The following is a 14829-nucleotide window of genomic DNA, read 5'->3' on the forward strand; positions in this document are numbered from 1 at the left end:
TTTTGACCCATACAATGTATTTTTGGCTATTGCTACAAACATACCCCAGCGACTTAAAACTGCTTTTGTGCTCCAGGGTCACATATATACACGCACACAATATATATATATATATATATATATATACTGTATATACACACACTTCTTTTGGTATGGGAAATGTTTAGCCTTAAGAACTGTAATTTCATGAATTCTGAACTGAAGAACTGAATTCATGTTTGAACAAGACATTTTGTTTCTTTTTGTACAAATACAACTGTTTGCACTGTTTTAAACCACTGGTGTGACCTCAAACTAACCTGAGGGTTGGCGAACACCTGCTGAATGTTGTTGATAGGGCCACAGGGGACACCGGTGCCTTCGAAGCGTCTCAACCACTCTCCAGTCGTCTCCTGCATGAACCTGAGAACAGAAGCCTGAATGAAGGTCTGAGAAGGGACAGAAGGGAGGGTGCTGGAAAACGGGGCACGGACACGATAACATGAGCTGAAATGCAAGTCATATGTGGCCACTTCCTCTCCCTGTCCCTTCAGGACAACAGCACTGTGTAAAACCACCAACACACTTTGAAAGATTTCACTTAATATGCCCACTATAATTAAAGGTAATCCGGGCTTCTCTTTCGAGCAACACTGTAAACATATAAGGTTTCTCATATTGTAAACATGCTCTCACACACCACGTCTTGGCCTTTGGTGACTGATGCTGATTCACCCAGACAGAATGTGCCGTTTGAATTTTGTACAGGCTTTGGTACAGATTTTTTGCACAAAACAGTCCCATTGTTGCCAAGAGCATGGTATGTGAACAAAATGTTTCAATGCCAACAACCATTAATTTGGTTTCTTAATAGAATGGTTTCACAATTCTCAGACACTGACCACAAAATGCATCAGAAACTGAAAATTAGGATGTGACAAGGAAAGAAGCAGAGACAAGGAACATCTTTGGTTTGCTATTGTGTTTGCTATTTCTCCAGCATATATCAAAAAATGCAGTCAGCATTAAATGGAAATGGTGCATCTTACTCATTTTACTTTTGATTAAGATGGTAAAGCTGCAGAAGATTTTCAGTATATAAGGACTTAAATTTTAGTCTCACTTGAAACATTCCTATGGTTTTTCAAGACTGTAAATATAGCACATGAGCTTTTATGGTGCTTTTGCATCCTCAACAGCCCCAGTTCCCATTTACAATCATTGTATGGAAAAGAGCAGCATGAACATTCTTCAAAGCATCTCCTTTTGAGTTATGCAGGTGAAAGTACATCATATGAGTTTGGAAACACAGGAAGGTGAGTAAATGATGACAAAACCAAAACAACAAAACACAAACAAAAACATAAAACCAAACAAAAAAATAAACAGTAAACCAACAGTAACAACAACAAAAACAAAACAAACAACAACAAACAAAAAAACAAGATTAAAAGTCAAACCAAACCAAAAACAAAACACAACAAAACACAAATTAAAATAACAAAAAAATTAATAAAATAAAAAACAATAAATAAATAAAAGGAAATCAAACCAAATACAACACATAAAACAAAACTAAAAACTAAAAAAGTCAAAACAGAAGAAAAGAAAAGAAAAGAAAAGAAAAGAAAAAGAAATAATATAGAGCTGGAGACCCTCAAGACTGTGTGTGAAGGTCAATATGTCTTAAAATATCAGAAACAAATATACTGATAATTACGAATAAATACACATTCAAGATGTGAAAAGTGTTTTTAACTTTACATCACAATATTTTTAGTCCTTAAAATTATTAAATTTTAACTTTTAATAAAAAATAAAAAATTAAACCAACATGAATACAGAGAGTTCACACATTTTAAACTATATTTTTAATAGATTTTTCCTTTTATTTATATTGAACACTCATTTGTCATTGACCCTTTAACCAGTGAAAAAAACAAAAAAGAAGGTAATTTCAAAGGTGGAGCAAGTTATTACATTTTGATGAATGATGAAAAAGATATTATTTCCTCAAACACTTACCGTCTAAAATAATGTGGACAGATGAATAGTGCACGACGCTCACAGGTTTGGTTTAGATGTCACGAAACGGGCGCTTACCTCTCAGACAGAATCTGCAGCAGCTCTTTGCGGTGCTGAACTCTTAACTTGTTGCTTTTGTACTTCGGGCTTTCTGCCAGGTCATTCATGTTTAGAACCTTGGCAAACAGACACGTTCGATCACAGAACTGTTAGGAAATGTGAAGCCTTTTCCCATCAGTCAAAACAAATGCACATAGCTATAAAATATGACTGTGACTGAAATGTACAAATAAAGCTTAGTTAGATTTATTAATATGCGTATTTGGAGTCCTGCTTACTTTGCACACTTTCATAAATTGCTGATCGTTTCCCGCTGCCACAACCAAATATCCATCTTTGGTCTTGAAACCCTGCAAACATAGAGATTTAATAAGTATACAGAGCAGACTGCCAGCTAAACTGTGTAAGTAATAAAGAAAAACCTCACAAACCAACTGCCATAAACAGAAACAGAATGACAACATTGGAAACTTTGATATAATTAAATTTATGACTAACGCAACCATGCAGTATTTCATGCAAATCTGCATCTAATGTTTATTTTCTCTAGGGTTCTCCACTTAAAGGGATAGTTCACCTAAAAATGAAAATGTGAACATTTACATCTGAGATGTAGATGAGTTTGTTTCTTCATTTGAAAGATTTGGAGAAATTGATCATGTCACTTGCTCACCAATGGATCTTCTGCAGTGAATGGGTGCCGTCAGATTGAGAGTCCAAACAGCTGATAAAAAACACCACAGTAATCCACACCACTCCAGTCCATCAGTTAATGTCTTGTGAAGCGAAAAACTCCATCCTTGTAAGACACAAATCCATCATTAGGGCATTTTAACTTTAAACCATTGCTTCCAGCTAAAATATGAGTTCATAATCCATAATAACGCGTCCTCCAGTGAAAAAATCCATCTCCTGTTGTCTCTCACATAAAAAAACACCCACATTTTGGACTGTTTTCACTTGATCTGTGCATAATATTTCTCTCCTGATTCAGACCAGATGACTTTTTCATTGGAGAAAGGAATATTACAGATAGAGGACTCGTATTTTAGTCAGTTTTAAGTTAAAATGTCTTGATTTGTTTCTTATAAACATGCAGCTTTACTTTCTACTTCTGGAGCGGTGTGGATTATTGTGATGTCTTCATCAGCTGTTTGGACTCACATTCTGACGGCACCCATTCACTGCAGAGGATCCAATGGTGAGCAAGAGATGAAATGCTTAATTACTCCAAATCTGATGAAGAAACAAACCAAATATGAAAATAATCTTTGACCAGTGGTATACAAATTTAATTAACATTAACCCGGCAACTATGACAGGAGTTTATTGTGGTAAATTTAAATTAGTAAAGTAGTTTTTACAAAATAGTTTTATCATACAGATTTTTAACAACACAAGAGGAAAATGATGATGGCACAATATTAATTTACAGTTGAACGTATCCCCTTAACACTTATATCCCCTAATACTTCTTCAGTTGATTAATAAGAGTACAAGCACTCTGTAAAAACCTTCAGAATAATGATAAGAATAAAATGGAAAACTTGGGAGTGTGTAAGTGCTGCTGAAGTAGAGATTTCTGATTCATCAGGACAAATTTTCATTTTGAGATAATGGCTTTTAAAGATATGTAACTGGAATGTAAAGATGATAGATAAAGTGCAATAAAATAAATGCATAAATGTGTATTTTGGATGTTTTCTTTCCACTGGTCAGGAAGAAGTTATGGAAGCAAAATAGCCCAAAAACTCATAAATTGCATGAATTTGCCTGCAATGTTTTGCCTTGAGGGAAATATTAGAGATGTTTTGTGCTTCTCAATGACCTGTACAACTCAAGTTGTGTCGAATCCTCAGGGTGAACCAGAATTTTCAATATGCACATTAGCGGTTTGAGGGAAAGTCTTTCAACGAAAGATCAGGTCCACAAATTCTTCAGGTTGAACTTTGCGGGTCCATGCTCCCAGCAGAGACGCCGATCCATCCATTCCATCGAACCCTACTTCAGGCTCAATGCCCGCTGATAAAAAGCACAGATTCACTTGAAAGCAGCCAAACCGAGAGAAAGCTTTTCGCAGAGGTAGGATAAACTATAATCCGCAAGAAAATGGCACTAACAAAACTGGCTAGAAACAGAAAAGGTCAAAGATCCAAAACCCAAGCGGCACCTCTGGGACGATCTTCCGATGCCATTGAAGCCACAATGAACGGGAATCAACCAGCTTACGTTCGACATGTCAAACACAATGATTCCCTTCACAGATCATTCCCATTTTTGTATCGACAGCATCTTGTGAAGAGCAGATGGGCCCAAAGTTCAACTAATGTGACGTTCTCAAATGCAATCCATCAGCTTCCACTGGACCAGACTGTGTGCATGAGTAAATCAAGACATCGCTAATCGTCTTTTGGCCACAGCAGCACACCTTAGAACAAAGCGTGTATTCATCGCCGCAGTCTCTCTTAGCAAAAGCGCTTCGCTCTATGTGTGTTTATTCTAGTGCCCCCTGGCAGTACAATAGTTCGAACCAGAAACAAAAAGCACGGACCACAGTTAATGAGACAGTGTTTTGACAAAATGTAGCCCATCAGATTAAATGATTTCAAATGAATAAATCAAGCATGGGCCAAGAGCTCATATGCCTGGGGATTCCAGGAAACAGCAGGAAGGCGAATACACACACAGCAAACGCATCTGCACACAAAGGCACTCCAGCTTCATCTTAGTGTGGGTCCGTTCTGACTCGTTCAGTGAAAGAGATCAAGCCTAAATTGTCCTGCTACCAGGATGTTTCCAAACTCGTGAGAAGCACCCTGGGGCTCGCTGGATGCCACTTGCGTGTGTGCAATGAGCTTGATGACGTTCAACCTGACATCTTTTCCTGGAGCCAAAATTAACACTCGCCAAGCTCTAATTGCGGGTAAAATTCAGCTTTGGCGAGTGAATAAAATGCACGCCAGCTGGGCGGTAACTACAAAACATGTAGACTCACGTGTCTTTAGACGACTTTTGGTTTAACTAGGATGACTAAATTTTGTTTTTCTCCAGGATTCGATGTGGCGACACGTTGAAAAGTCTAATTGAAAATAGATATATTTTTGAAGTTCTAAAATAAGTGTATTTTCAAAAAAAATACTATTTCAGTTTTTCTCCTTCAAAATTTCATGTTTAATTCAATTGTGTTTCTTGTTGTTTCTTTGTAATTGTGAAATATACCATTAAAAATTATACTAGCCAATTTTTTCCAAGTTTGCTTACATGACAATAATGTACTAAAAATGGAAAAGTTTTTCCTTCGCGTTTTTGAAACGTTTTATGAACAGACAATGTTCAACGTCTATGCACAGGGCTATGCAGGTGCGCATACGCAATCAAAATAGAAATGCGCCATGTAAATAATTTCAGACCGTTCATTTGAGTACCGACATGTTTGACAGCAGCTAATGCACAATCGCCATTTTAGATCAACTAACTGTAATCCTGCATAAGATTCCCATTCGAAATGAATGCATACATTTAGGCTACGTGCTGCCGGTTTTAAAGCAAAACGCAAAAATGTGACATTCACTGATGCGCTTCACTCCGCAGCACTAAAACCACAGTGCATATATTTACCTGCTGGCAACCCGCCAACTATCATTTTATGAGCACTATTATTACTATTGTTTATTATTTTATTTTAAATAGATATATTTAATGGGTCGCACTATGTGCAGTGTGAGCACCAAACTAAATCTCTAGGTGCTCTCATGAGAACCAGACTATACACTGAACCCATAACAGGCATGTATATGACGTCATCGTTTAAAAAAAAATGTGTTTTAGTAGTTTAAACCGATATAATAATGGTAGGATTTTCAAAAACTTGTCCTTTAAAACCCATTTTCAAAAGTTTTCAGGGCCCCAAAACGCCGTTGTCTTGTAAATGAATGTCCAAAACACATAATTTTTTTATATTTTTAGTTGAAAATGGTATTGTGTAAACACCCCCTAATATTAACATTCTGGCTGAAATTGACTCTCTGATTAATTTCATATTATGACTGATAAATAATGGCAAATAATGCATTATTTGTCTAAATAAATTAAAAATAGACCCTCAAAAACTAAATTTTGAATGCTACAAATTAATGTAGGCATCACAACACTATAGAGTATGAAAAATTTATATTTATTTTGAGATGTTTATTACTAAATGTTTATAACTTAATGTGTTTAGTGTGTTAGATGATGTTAGTGTGTTAGATGATGACAATGGCAATCTAAATGCAAAAATATGGGAAAAGAGCATGCAAAATGAAATATCCAATATTAACTGATACAGATTAAACCATTTTAAAAATTGTCAAATTCAAGTCTCTACATTCCTTTTGCAAATTATTGACACTACAGTTATGCTTTTTATGAGAAAAAGCAAAAAGTGAATGGTTAAATCAAAATCTGTTTTAACAATTATTATGTCTGTATTGCGTGTACATGCATGAATATTGCACAATGAAATTGGTATTCTAAACAGCTGACACTGGCTGCTGCCTTTGGGCTGTTATTATAATGAGTTTGAGGTAGGGGGGATGTGTAACATTTGATAAAAAGGCTTAAGATATCTGCCGTGAGACAGTGGTTCCAGTAAGGAGACTTAAATTGTAATATATCATGTTTTCAAGCTGTGTCCTGCTTACAAACTAAGAGGGTTTGATTAGATTTTCCACTGAAGTTGCATTTACCAAACTTCATTATGAACAACTGAAACACCTGCTACTGACTGCAATGGTCTGATATTATACTGCAAGCATTCATACAAAACCAGCAATTTCAGACCCAGAGCAGGAGACAGATATTCTAAAATAATCTAAACTGATTTTACTCATGTATAGCTGGAATGGCAAAATAAATAGACTTATAAACTTTTAAAAAGGAAAAGAAAAGCTTCCAATATACTTTTTTTATATTATATATAGACTGTGTACAATCAAAATCTGCAGTATTCTGGCACAAATTTTGCTTGTTAAAATGGCTAAACTAACACAATATTTAGCAGTGTTTGATCCAAACAAACAAAAAACAAAAAAACATGTATGAAACAAAAACAAAAATGTAAAACAAAATTGTTTATGAAACAAAACAAAACAGCACAAACATTTATGAAACAAAAACACAAAACAAAACGTTTAAGGCCAATTCACACTGCACAGACAAACGCCAACAAACTAGTCTGTTGGAGTTTGTTGAATCAGTGTGTTACCCCTGTTGGCGTTTGTTTTCACCCGACTGAACATGCTCTTTCGTTTTATTCGCCGTTTTTTCAGGCGAAGAATGACACGCAAAGACATTAATAACAGTAACATTTTGATTGTGTTTATAGGATCATGTTTCTTCCCCAGTCAGACTTACACCATCTACACCAGACGCGAGCGGCACGGCGCGACGCGACAAAATACAATAGAGGTTCTATTGATTATAATCAGTGACGCTGTCTACACCAACACTGGATGCGGCGCGATGCGACAACTGTTGCGTCCGGTGTAGACACGGTGTTTACTTGACTCTCTGTGACTCGACGTTTGCTGGTGTTTGTTGGGGCAGTGCAGTGTGAACATGACAGCTATTTTTCATAAAATTCTAAATCCAACAGCCAATTTGAGCCAACTTGTTTGTTGGCGTTTGTCTGTGCGGTGTGAATTTGCCTTTATGAAACAAAACAAAACAGCACAAACATTTATGAAACAAACAAAACAAAAACACACAAAACACAAGTTTATGAGACAAAACAAAAACAAACATTTATGAAACAAATGTTTATGAAACAAAACAAAAACACAAAACAAACATTTATGAAACAAAACACACAAAACAGAACAAAAAAAACATTTGAAACAAACACAAAACTAACAGATTCAAAACAAAACATGTTTAACAAACAAATATACACACAACACACAAAAACAAACACAAAAACAAAAAAACTAAATGTTTATGAAACAAAACAAAAACTTATATGAAACAAAAACAAAACACACAGAACACAAAAACAAAACATTTAAGTAACAAACAAAAACACAAAACAAAAATGTTTATAGAACAAAACTAAAAAACAAGATTAAAAAACAAAAACAAAAATATGAAACAAACAAAAACGCAAAACAAAACAAATGTTTATGAAACAGAAACACAAAATAAAAATGTTCATGAAAGTAAACAACACACAAAAACAAAAACAAACAAAAAAAACATTTCTGAAACAAAACCACTAAAAAAGCACAAATTTGCACAAAAAAAAGATGGTCTGAAAGCATTAGATTAAATTGTATTTTATTGTGTATTTTAGTTTTTTTTTTTCCCCTCTTCCTCTTTTTTTTTTTGTTTCTATTGTGTTTTTATTGTTGTTTCTACATCTAACAATAGACCCTCTTATAATGGGTCAAAAATACAGTGTCTTACTAAATATTTAATATTTTTGATTATATTTCATGTGTTTATAATCTTTTTAAGTTTCACAGTATAAATATAATATTTTAGGAATGGGGTCCCTAGCAAGAGGATCATCGTATTTTGGGAGTCCCTGTCATCAAAAAGACAACCCCTGTTCCAGAATAGAGAGGATAATTTTAGTCCAACCCCTCCCTTGCTTTCCCAACAGGATTCTCACATAAGAAGGGACAATTAGCACACCCTAATTGAGGCCCAATCTGAAAGTAACCTAATCAGTCAACATTTATTTTCAGTTTTGATTAAGTGCTGTCAGAGACCTGCAGCCTTCGTGTGACCCTGGGGAAATGGAGACATGAAGAAAGTTCTCACGGACGACAAAGCCGTAAACGGTCTATGCTATATTCATTACATATCATATTATATAAATGGCCTATGGGATGGGGCACGACATCCTAAATCAGTGTCCAGAACGATAAGACCTCTGATATGAATTAGTCACCTAGCAATATCAAAAGAGAGGTTCGCTTTGAGGAGGCCAAGTTCCTCTGAGTGAATAAACACAGCAAACAATAAGTGATTTAAAAAGGCATAAACCATTTTCAGAATTTCAATGAAACACAGACGCATTTTTTTTTTATCACTGGGAGAAAAGGAAAGGGTGTCTTTTATTAGAGCCGTGCTTGAACACAGTAATTGTTTTAGGCTTTGGCTGCACCCCACGTCCATGTGGTTTTCCCTCAAGAACATTCTCAATTTACATTAGCCAGCCTATCCAACTATTATATGTGGCTTAAGCTTATCTTGCGGCTCACAAATATCTATTAAGCAAATAAAATGTTAACACAAGCATAATTGTAGTGCGTAACACCTATTACATTGATAAGATGTTTACACTTCACTCCTGGATTTCAAGTTACTGCTGTGCAAACAGTGTGTGTTTCACATTTTGGATGCTGGTTTGCCTTACCAGATTTCTTAACTGCGTTAACCCTGTGAAGCCTACTGTATCATATTTGATACAGAAATTTATAAGGCCTTTAAATGATCAACATGGTCAAAACTGAAAAACTAAAAAAATTAACTACATCCCCTCAGTCGTCTGATTGATAAGTTTATACTGATTATAGTTTATAAAAGACCTTTTAGTATAATGGTTTAAGCATTCACTTTTAGGTTGTGGTTCTCATTACATTTTTGCTGTAAAATTTGTGATTTTTATAAAGTAACTAATAATAACCTTTTTATTGTTAGTAATAGTTCAAGATGAAAACTTAGTGGACTCGAGCAATTTAGGATTATTATCCAGACATCTTTCTTTTTTTTTTTTTTTTTTTGAAAAATCAGTGTCAAATTTGAGTCAACAGGCTTTTGAGGATGTTTATTTGTTCATCTCTCAATAATCATTGCCACAGAATCCTTTTTATTCTAGTTCTTCAGAAAACCATCTGTGTACTGTTGTTTTAAAAACCTCAAAACTCATGAAGAACTTTAAGGTGCAAAGAGCAACTCAAGTAGCGTAAACAGCCAAAAAAAGGTTGATGATGAGATGCTTATTTAAACCTACCAAGGACAAAACAAAACAAAACAAAACAAAACAAAACAAAACAAAACAAAACAAAACAAAACAAAACAAAACAAAACAAAATAAAATAAAATAAAATAAAATAAAATAAAATAGTACATAAATATTTATTTAGAAATTATCACGTATTGCAATGCATTACATATTTTGTCAAACATAAAATTTTTTCCAGAGTTTGAAACTAAGCATTCAAATATCATCTTATATATTACTGGAAGATACAGAAGGATGACTGATAATTATTCATTTTCTACTGCCATAAAGATCTTATCAATTCACAATATAATCAGAATTATACTCACTTTTTGTCCATATAAATATCAGAAATTGCACCGAATTGCATATTTTTTGCCCAGTTTGAGCCTCTGAATAAAACAAGGGTGTTTTGTTTATTTGTTTTGTGTTTTCCTCCCTATAGCATACTATATAAGTCATAAAAGTCTGATGTATTAAATATGTTGCTAAACAAAAAGCACATATGCATTTTTTTTTTGTATTTTGTCTAAAGCTTCAACAAACTGTTAAAATTTAATTTAATTGAATTAAATTTTTTCTGGCTATTATTTCATATGTCAGGCTTTATAGAATTAACCAGAAAGAATTTCTAGGTGGTAAACTGGTATTTAACCCGAGTCTAAGCCGGCATTTTCAGCAGGAACTGCAACATAAGGCCTCACATATTTAAAGAATCTAATAGTTCATTACTTCTTGCTATCAGACATTTCCACAAGTGTGGGAAGGCCTCGGCGTTGGATTAGTGGTTGGGCTAATGATATCTGGAGGTTTAGTGGTGTAAGTTTCAGCTTAGAGACTCTTGTTTGGTCTGGGCGGCTTTCTTTAACAGTTCAGGGAAGTCTGAAAGCAAACCGCTAGTGCGAGTTTTTTGGCAAGCGTCTGTCCAGAGAGAGTCCCTCGGCTAGACTAATGCAACACAGCCCCACTGTGGCTGAGATACAGCGAGCTTTGAATCAATATCTGATCTGCAGTCGATGAGTAAGGAAATGCCACACAATTCACTGATGATTTCCAGCAAACACTTGAGGACAACACTAAGTCAAAACACTCAGCTGTTTAACCTTTCATTCGGCTTTGATTTGAAGAGAAAGCCATTGCCTGATGTTCGAATCCATTTGCTTAGCTGACTACTAAAGCACAACTATTTTTCATATTTTTTTTGTGAATTAAATGAGTGATGTTTATGTGTGCAAATTGTCCCACCCCAATGGGTGGTTGCCAGGTTATGCTATGTGGTTGGTAAGGTGTTATGAGTGGTTTAGAGCAGAGGTTTTCAAACTTTTTGATGCTACGGACCCCCAAATATCAAAATATTATGATCCCCACATATATGTTTGCAAAATATTACCTGAAAAAATGTTAAACTGACACCATGTTTTGCTCACCATTAGACAAGTTTGAGATGCAGAAACCTGAAGAGCAGCATATTTAAAATAAAGAATTAAATAATACTAATTCTAATAATAATACTAATTCTAAAAATAATAATAACTAAAATAAGTAAATAAATAAATACAATTTTCTGATGCTACAGACCCCCATATATTATGATCTCCTTTTTGTGGGAGCCCTTATAGAGTCAAATACATACACACACATACATACATATATACATATATATATATGAATAACACAGATTCACAGAAAAGGCATCCTAATCAAGGACCTGTAAGTTATCCATACAACAAATTTAGAGCACGGGGAATAAAGGAGAGTTCATGACGTTTGGTTTTACTCCTGGGTACAACAAATGTCTTGTGCATTATTATTATTATACTATTATTAATTATACGAATAGAATAGAATAGAATAGTATGTATTTTATAATAATATACATAGAAAAATATCATATTTTCGGCTCCAGCCCTCCGGTAACCCTACTGAGGATAAGTGGTTTGGAGAATGAATGGAGTAAAATTTTAATTTTATAATCAAATAATATAAAGCATTTAAAATGTGCAAAATCAACATTATCATGGTTTCAAGAGTAATCAGAAATCATAAGATTAAATATTCATAAAATAAACTACTAATTCTCACATTTTTGTACTATTTATTACTTTTGCATTATATATATATATTTTTGTTTAATTTAATTTAATTAATTTATTTATTATTTGCTAAACTTTCCCATAGACTCTCAAGCTCCCTGGAAAGCCCCTGGTTTGGAGTGCATTGCTCTGGGGTTGCCAGCGTGTTCTGGGCAGTTGCACACAAAGCTTTGTCTCATGTTAGTGTTCCAATAATCCTTGGTGAGAGTCACTGAAAGTTCTTGGACTTCCTGAACTCTCTCTGAGCCCACCGTGACACCTCAGTTACACATCTCAGTCAGACATCCCCGCAAGCCTGACTCCTCTGCTCCCACAGTCAACAGAACAAGAGTACCGAGCCCCGGTGAACCAGCAGCTTCAGAACACAACGCTTTCACACTGAAACCAAACCCCAAACCACTGCTCGCTCTTTAGCCCAGACAGGAGAACAGGGAGGAAACGGTGTGGGGAAATGGAGCACAAGTGCTGTCAGCTTACATGAGTGATTACCCCAAATACAGGAGAAGAAATTCTATGTGTGTGTATACATATATATATATTTATTTATTTTTTCCCCAATAGAAAAGAAAGGTAATGTGTTTGGGGTAACTTTTAGTTTAACTTGATACACTAAACCAGGGGTCGGGAACCTTTTTTGACCAAAGAGCCATTTTTTTATTTTTGGTTAATTTAATAAACTGACACTGATGTTTACAATTCTATGTACTATATTCAAATACAAAAATTTATTTTTAATTAAAATATTATCTGGGAAACATTGAAATGCATTTATTTTTTTTTATTTGCAATGTAGTTTATTGTGTACTTTGTTTTTTTCTACACAAAGCTATATAACCCTTTAAAATGAAAAATAAATCATATTGAATTCAGTAAATGTGTTAAAAATTGCTACACAAATGTTAACTTGAACAGCCCTTAAAAAGAAAATAAAATTTTTATTTTTTTCCGATTTTGTATTGTATTACTGAATTGTACAATATTGTGGTTTCAATTTTCCATGAACAAACAAATATTATAATGAGTTCCTTGAGTTTACTGACCCAAATAAACAGACTGATCCATTTCAATAAGAATCTAAAATGATCAGAACAAATGCTGAAATTGCTCTGTTTTTCCAAGGACTTGTTTAATGGCAAAACAGATCATCTTCAGAGGAGCTAAACAGAGACTTGAGACGTCTCGCTCCAGCCCAGCGCTGAACAGACCGAGGGAATTACACGAGTCTCTGCTGTAACTGTGTCAAACCCTTTCAGCTTAAGGTTTTTTTTTCCCTCTTGGAAATAACAAGGTCCATGTAACAAAGAACAGTTGAAGAAACCAACAAAGACACACATCCATATTAAAGAAACCACTGGAAATGATGGGACCAGATGATTATAGCATTGTATTTAGTTTTTTGTAGTAGAGACACACTTAAATGATCCTTTACTACTCCTTAAACAGGACCATTTTCTTGTACTTATGGCTATAAAATGATTTGTTCACCTCAGAAATAGTGTGAAAGATCAAAAGTTCAATAGTGCGAAAGGTCACCTCTCTAAATAAAGTAAAACCATAAAATGTTTATTAAAGGGATAGTTCACCCAAAAATGCCAATTATGTCGTTTACTCATCCTCAAGTTGTTCCAAGCCTGTATGAGTTCCTTTCTTCCACAGAACATAAAAGAAGGTATTTTTGAAGAATGTTGGTAACCAAACAGTTGACGGCACCCATTGACTTCCATTGTATTTTTTCTCCTATTATTGAAGTCAGTGGGTACCAGCAGCTAAAATATCTTATTTTGTGTTCAACATATGAAAGAAACTCATACAGGTTTGGAACAACTTAAGAATGAATGAATGATTTCAGAATGGTTATTTTTGGGTGAACTGTCACTTTAATATGTCAGAATGATACCAAGGCTTAATCCAGTGATGCTGAATTGCCGTATATATAAACGAAGCATGCACATTAATAAGCAGATTTAAATGCATTGATTTTATTCCATCGGTGTGCATTAACCTCGCTGTATCTTCAGATGGGACTCACTTAATACTTTCATTTACCCTTAGAGTGAGTTGATAAGTCACGTCAGGTAAAGAGTCCAGCACACACAGGTCAATGAGGACCTGTGTCACCAGATGAGCCAGCACAGAAATAAATCTGCACTTAATAAGCATTTCTGCCTGATAGGTACTTACTGCTTGTGAGGTACTAATGAGATTTGGCATATAGCCTAGACACTGAGGTACCACGTTTGCTGGGGTGAAACTGTTTCCTGAATGAAACACATGCCACAGAAAGGCAGCGGTGGGACGTCGGATCTATTGGGGGAACGGTAACTGAGACAAGCCTCAGTGTTTCTAGTGTGACATGTACGGTGAGGGATTTGAAATGAACGCACTAAACCGCAACATTTGTTCTAAAGACATGAATGACAACTCAAACTGAGAGGCTTGAGGAGAGGTGTGCTATTACTTTTCTAAAGTGATTAGACCTACTATTTTAATATAGGCAAACTTTGACATGAGCTAGTAAGCAAACACTTAGCAATGCTTTAGCAACCCCAACACCCTAGAACCTAGATGTGGGTGGTGTGACGTATCATGGTGGTATAATTGTGACAATCAGCTGAATGATCGGCTAATATGGAGATATGTTTAAAAAAACTGGGGCGATACCCTTTCAAAAGGTACTAATATGAA

General features: G+C 34.9%; 1 protein-coding gene across 2 annotated transcripts in view; it reads right to left on the minus strand.

The window, feature by feature from the left end:
• sugct (succinyl-CoA:glutarate-CoA transferase) overlaps window positions 1-14829 on the minus strand; it is a 120838-nt gene that overhangs the window by 75871 nt on the left and 30138 nt on the right. For both annotated transcript variants that reach the window (XM_016519402.1, XM_016519411.1), the window contains exons 10-12: window positions 2343-2414; window positions 2083-2180; window positions 300-402 (exon numbers count right to left, since the gene is read on the minus strand). In XM_016519402.1, coding sequence (XP_016374888.1) covers window positions 300-402; window positions 2083-2180; window positions 2343-2414 — 273 coding nt within the window. The remainder of the gene's footprint in view (window positions 1-299; window positions 403-2082; window positions 2181-2342; window positions 2415-14829) is intronic.

This window comes from Sinocyclocheilus rhinocerous, unplaced genomic scaffold (genome assembly GCF_001515625.1).
Source record: "Sinocyclocheilus rhinocerous isolate Xijiao unplaced genomic scaffold, SAMN03320098_v1.1 scaffold642, whole genome shotgun sequence".
In the NCBI taxonomy this organism is placed as follows: Eukaryota; Metazoa; Chordata; class Actinopteri; order Cypriniformes; family Cyprinidae; genus Sinocyclocheilus; species Sinocyclocheilus rhinocerous.